This window comes from Cebus imitator, unplaced genomic scaffold (genome assembly GCF_001604975.1).
Source record: "Cebus imitator isolate Cc_AM_T3 unplaced genomic scaffold, Cebus_imitator-1.0 Scaffold193, whole genome shotgun sequence".
NCBI classification, from domain to species: domain Eukaryota; kingdom Metazoa; phylum Chordata; class Mammalia; order Primates; family Cebidae; genus Cebus; species Cebus imitator.
In genome coordinates, this window is record NW_016107508.1 from 1,834,512 (window position 1) to 1,840,934 (window position 6,423).

General features: G+C 48.2%; 1 protein-coding gene across 3 annotated transcripts in view; it reads left to right on the forward strand.

Annotated features, from left to right (window-relative positions):
• SLC24A4 (solute carrier family 24 member 4) overlaps positions 1-6,122 on the forward strand; it is a 170,290-nt gene extending 164,168 nt beyond the window's left edge. For all 3 annotated transcript variants that reach the window (XM_017546968.2, XM_017546969.2, XM_037745165.1), the window contains 3 exons: positions 1,289-1,401; positions 1,797-1,862; positions 3,124-6,122. In XM_017546968.2, coding sequence (XP_017402457.1) covers positions 1,289-1,401; positions 1,797-1,862; positions 3,124-3,276 — 332 coding nt within the window. In that variant the 3' untranslated portion in view covers positions 3,277-6,122. The remainder of the gene's footprint in view (positions 1-1,288; positions 1,402-1,796; positions 1,863-3,123) is intronic.
• The last annotated feature ends 301 nt before the right edge of the window (positions 6,123-6,423 follow it).

A 6,423-nucleotide genomic window follows, 5' to 3' on the forward strand; every position in this document is an offset into this window, starting at 1 on the left:
CCTCCTCCTCCTCCTCCTCCATGTTTCTTCTTCTTCTTCTATTTTGTGTGTGTGTGTATGTGTGTGTGTGTGATGGAGTCTCACTCTGTAACCCAGGCTGGAGTACAGTGGCGCAATCTCAGCTTGCTGCAGCCTCTGCCTCCTGGGTTCAAACAGTGCTCCTGCCTCAGCCTCCCGAGTAGCCAGGACTATAGGCATGCACCACCACACCCAGCTAATTTTTGTACTTTTAGTAGAGACTAAATTTTTTTAATTTAGTTGTACTTTTGTTGGCCAGGCTGGCCTCGAACTCCTGGCTTCAAGTGATCCATGATCCACCTGCCTCAGCCTCCGAAAGTGCTGGGATTACTGTCATGAGCGACTGCGCCCGGCTGACTTCCTCCTTCTTATAAGGACACCAGTTAACAGATTAGAACCCACCCAAATTCAGTATGACCTTACCTTAATTTGAGCACATCCTCAAAGAGCCTATTTCCAAATAAAGCCACAGTGACAGATTCCAGATGGGACATGAAGTAGGGACATGCCTGGGTCCCAAATATGCTTCAAGGCCTGTTATAAAGGATGCTGGACCAGGTGTCGTTGGGCCACCTGCAAACCATGCCCTTGGGCACATCCCAAGCCTCAGTTCCATCATCTGTGACATGAGGTGATGCCCCACACCGACGCCCAGCCCAGGGTAGCTGGGAGCATGAAGTGGGGGACATCCGCCGGAAGTCCTCGGAGAACTTCAGCTGACGAGCCTGGCAGGAGAGATCCTGAAGAGCCCATATGCGTCTGCGGGGCCGTCTTTCCCACAACCGGGTGCCATGAACAACCGAAGTGTATTGTCTCATGGTTCTGGGGGCCAGAAGCCTGAAGCAGAATCTGTTCTGGGCCGCTCTTGCTTCTGTGTCCTTGGCTGTCTTCATGTTTGCCCAGGTTCTCCCTGTGTGTCCAAATTTCTTCTTTTTATAAGGACACCAGTCATATTGGCCCACCCTCAAGAACTCATTTCAACCCGTTACCTCTATAAAGACCTTATCTCCAAATAAAGCCACATTCTTAGGTACTGAGGGTTAGAAATTCAACATCTGAATTTGAAGGGTCACTGTCAACCCATAGTAGTCCCCTTTAGGCTTCAGGAAGGGAGCGAATCTCAGGCCTCGCGAAAAGCTTTTAGAAATGTAAGGTCCTTGAAGAAGGAATTCCTTTCCAAGGAATGGCGCTGATAGAGCAGTTGAGAGAAAGAATATAGGTTTCTGGTGACCCGTTCTTAATAAAAGAGATGTGTCATTGTCCCCTGCAGGTCTTGGGGACATGGCAGTCTCCAACACCATAGGAAGCAACGTGTTTGACATCCTGGTAGGACTTGGCGTACCATGGGGCCTGCAGACCATGGTTGTTAATTACGGATCAACGGTAAGTTCCTCTCGCCTTGAACAGATGTGTTTTACCGGAGAGGCTAGTGGTGTTGGCCCAGTTCCAGCCAGAGGCTCTGGGAGATGCCCTCCTCTTCTCTGTGGCCCTCAGGCACCCACTTTCCATGACAGCTTCCAGAGCATCTTAGGGATGTCAGCACTTCCACCCCTTATCTTAGCCCACTGGCGTGCCTGTCCCCGTCCAGGCCAACTCCTCAGATGAGCAGCGTCATGACTTGAATCCATATTTCCCTGGCCCTTCGTGGCCATATGGTCACCCGTAAACACCTGTGTTTTCCTGATGAGGGAATGCACTGGCCGAGGCACGCTGGGATTTCAGGATGGATTGGCTCTCAGCAGTCAAGAGATTCAGGGCACGTGTGTTTGATTTTCCAGGTGAAGATCAATAGCCGGGGGCTGGTCTATTCGGTGGTCCTGTTGCTGGGCTCTGTCGCTCTCACCGTGAGTGTTTACAATTCCAACACAGATGCCTCATGCATACTTGATTTCATCTGATTCCGCCTCGTCACTTACGTGACTCTGAACACCCCTGTCACTTCTCTTGGTAGTGAAGGATAAAGGAAAGAAGATGTAGGCTTTCACAGATTCACCTAAGTCCGGTTTCTGCCATGAGCATCAGCACCTCACTGTGCTTTCCCTGAGTACATAAGAAGTCCCCAGAGGAAGTGAACAGCATTTCCTTCCTGTGGCCTGGCCCAATCCCTCTCTAGTGCCATCAGGAGAGAAATCTTCCCCTGCCCATCTGACCTAACAAATGGGAGGTGTGACATCCCTCAGGATGGCATGTCGGGATAATCGAGGCCTCCTTCCCCAACATGCCCAAGCCTGTGCCGAGCACTTGACTTTGGCGTCACGTTATTCTCTCCTTACAACCACCCGATGAGGGAGGTGCTATTATCATTCCCATTGCAGAAGAAATCGGGGCTCAGGGGTTAACTTTCCCGGTGTCACAGAATTGGACAATGGCAAAGCTAGGATTTGAACCCAGGTTGGTCTGTTCTGATGGAACTCATAACTTTTGACCCCCAAGGCTCCAGTGAGGTTCCTGGGATCCAGCCCCAGGAAGCCTTGATTGAGGGACAAGGAGGAAGGCAGTGGAAGGAAGGACAGAAGGGTCAGGGAGGAATGTAGGATAATTCTGTGCTTTAACCCTCTACCCCAAACACACGCACACACACACACACACACACACACACACACAGAGAGAGAGAGAGAGAGAGAGAGAGAGGGAGAGAGAGAGAGCGCTCAAGCAGACATTTGCAAAGCCAGGGATCCATAGGAGGCTTGGAAATTGTGCTAAGGAAGTGGGGGAAAAAATCATGGTGCCACGCTCTGAAGCACAAGGGTCATACAGCTAAAGCCCCCGTTTGTCTCTGGAGAAGGCCTGGGCAAGGAGGACCACATGCCTATGACCGACCAGGAGGAAGTGACGTGCCTGCCTTGGCCGGGTCGGTCCTATGAGGGCAGCTGCTGTGTGTCCCTGAGTCAATGCGGCTGGGCCAGAGACTCGCCCTTTCATGGGGCAAGTCTAAGCCCTCTCACTTATTCAGGCCAAACTGAGGATCTTCCTGCAGCATCCCCTATACTTGCCCACATTCTGCAGAATGTTCTAGGCTTCCTCACGTAGGTGTCGCTTTCCTGTAGAAATGCCTCTTGTATTTCTTTGCCCCGCAAGCCTAGCTCCCGCACTCTGTCCTCCCAGGTCCTCGGTATCCACCTAAACAAGTGGCGGCTGGACCGAAAGCTGGGCGTCTACGTGCTGGTTCTCTACGCCATCTTCTTGTGCTTCTCCATAATGATAGAGTTTAACGTCTTTACCTTCGTCAACTTGCCGATGTGCCGGGAAGACGATTAGCGCTGAGTCGCAGCCCCTGGGAGCTGATCTGGACACCCTGTGACACTGGCGTCCTCCTCTCCCCACCACCCCCACCACAGGTCTCTCCTGCATAGGCAGCCACCGTCTGTTCTTTCATGCACTGGAAGGAAGAGCCATGTGGTCTTTGTCTGGTCACAGGCCAGGCTGCCGGGCATCCTCCTCCTCCTTGGAGTTCCGCCCCTGCAAGGCTGGATTCGGGGGCCATTATCTGAGCAGCTTCCAAGACCCCTGAGCTGCCAACCACAGAGATGTGTGGGCATCTCGTCTCTCCTGCACACGTTAGTCAGAAGGACTTCTGCATGCAGTTTGTCTTTCTGTTCCGCAGGCAGCCTTGAAAATGAAGTCATTTGTGAGCAGGAGCTCTCATAGGGCAGGTGCAAAATAGGAATGTTGTTCTGAAGTGTCACCTCTGGCCCAGAGGTGGTTCCTTAGGCAGCAGGTACTCCTGGGAGCCTCCAACTTCTGCTTGAAGCACCCACGGTTTGGAAGAGGCAAGACCTCAACCTGTTGGGGGTTTAGGGCCCATGATGGCAGACATTCTACCCCTTTTCCTGGAAAAACTGGAAGAATGAAAATAATCTTCTTCTGCAGAAGAGAGAAAATGAGTGATGAATATTCTTCCCACTTTAATTGATGCATTCAGAGAATAAGCAATGAAATATTAAAAAGGAAACATCATCTAGGTCATCATACTTGAAAACTTCCATTCCATATGAAAGGATCGTGATACCGACCAGAAAGGTCATGAGCATAGAGACACAGATCCTCTGTGCACCATCTTGCATTGGCGCTGAGATGCTTGGTTTGGGATAGAGAAAAAGGGGAGAGACGGACGTGGAAAGGTGCTAACTCAGAGACTGGAGATTATAGTTTACAGCTGTACTTTCCAGATCTTCTATGTGACAATGCACTGTCCATGTGGGTTTGTCATGTCTTTGTTAATGCTGTAGTTTCAAAAGCACCCTGTGGAAAGGCCCAGTTGTTTATTTGCCCAACAAATTTCATAGCCTGCTGAACTGGACTGAGAGTCCGAAGTGCTGGTTAGTGACGAGAAGAGACATTGCCTGCGATACAACAAATTGCTTTCTGGTTAGCTGAAGGCAAGCGTGAAAATCATCATTTAGAATATTTAGAGCTAAGCTTCTGGAATCATGTCATTTACATGTGAAAGGCCACAAATGGAAGGCTGACTCAAAACTACATAGAAAGATGTAAAATAATTTTCCACCACTTCATAGCTCTCAAATATATATTTAAAAGATGTATGAATACAAACCAGGTATGGTTTCTAAAAAAAGAAAGCACAATTAATTTTATAGAGAGGTTTTTTATTTTTTTAATATTTCTATTGCAAAAGTCTATCCGATTTGATGCACTTTGAATATTGAGATATTTTGCACGGATGAATGTATGGGAACTACCCATGATGATGTAAGAGGAAAGAACATTTTTCGTGATTCACCAGACATTGCTTTCAACATAGTTATGAGTTTAAATCCAGTAGCTAATCCCTTCCTGAGACTCAAAGGTGGTGACCCGGGTGGAAATTTCTGTGCTCTTTAGGGCCTCCTGAGTTTCAAAAGGAGGAAGCGTTCATGCTTGTGTCCCTGGCTTCCCTGTTGCGTGAGCCTGCCTCGGGCCCTCACCCCCACCCCCAGGCTTCTATTCGGGATTCACATCAGTATTTGTATCATGGCTACACCAAGTTCAGGTTTTTCTCTTTTTGTTTTTTACCTAAAAATTGGGCTCTGTGGTGGTCTTCCACTTGAGGGTGAGGGTGGTTTTCCTAAGAAATCAGCAAAGCACGAAGGCAGGGACCCTGCAGGTTCACCAGTATAAGCTTTAGCTTCCGGGACTCCAGAGCCCTTGGGTCCACTCTGTGCCCTGAGTAGCTTAGTTCTCCTGTTTCCTCCCACCTTACAGGCTCAGCCAGGTTCCAAAGTGCTTCTGTCTCTGTTTTGATTCTCCAAACGGCCCTGTGATGTATGTGGGGATGATTCTCCCCATTTAACAGAACGTAGTGTCTTCGAGAGGTCAAGGGACTCTAGTTCAGTGGCCAGTCATAGCAGAAGGGAGGCCAAGCCCCAGCCCATCACCCCTCCCAGTCCAGCCTCTGAGTTGGCCACACTTGGGGAGTGAGTGTGGGTATGACTTCATCCTGCTGGTTGGTTCTTACTGTTTGAGTCAAAACCTCTTCAATATATCATTGACTCCTGGGTTCCTCAGGTCGTATCCTAATATCTGTCCCTATCCAATGCCTCTATTTTTTCTTGAAAAGAAGACCAAAAATTATTTTTAGCTATGACAAGGCACAGGCCACGTGGCCCCTGTTGGCATCCCTGCTGGTTTTCGATTCTCTGAAGCCTGGTGTAGCTTTCAGAGCATACATATCCTAATTAGCCTCCTCTTCCTCAGCAGAATCCATTTGAGATTATAAATGGATACTTTTGGTCTCTAAAGTTGCAGTTAGAAACTAAAATGATGTTTTTAATATGTGACATGCTCCTTTTGGCTAATTTTCTTTTGACTTTAATGTGCCAATGTAATTTCCTTCAAAGGATCTATGCATCTATTAAATCTAGAAAACTATATGTACACTGTAGGTGGAAAATTCTCTTTTTTAACTAAATATTTTTCCATCACAAGTTTAAAAAATTGCATGATGAATTAGGCCATCATTTTTAAATTACGCTTTCATCACTATGCAGGATTACTTTATTTTATTCCCAAAGCTAATTAGCATGGGGTAGTTACTCTGGTACGGAAATAGGCAATTGGAAAAAATGAATTTAGCTCTTCTCATTGAGGGCAGGAAAGAAGGAAAACAGAAACCATTGTACTCAGATGGAAAATGCCTATAGACACAGGAGCAAGTGGTTCCTGTGGACTTCTAGTTTGGAATTTGACCTCACCAGGTCAAGCGTGGTTAAGGTAGAAGGTATCCAGTATCTTGAGAACCTGACCCTGGAGGAAGGCTCTGGGTCAGCTGTAGTGAGAGACTGGTGATTATGGACACCATGAGCAGGACAGTCCTCACCTTACCCGCCCTATCCTTTCTGTTACCCACAGTCTGCTGGCCCTTGTGTCTCTTCCCCTTGTCACTGGTGTCTCCTCCTTATGCACAGA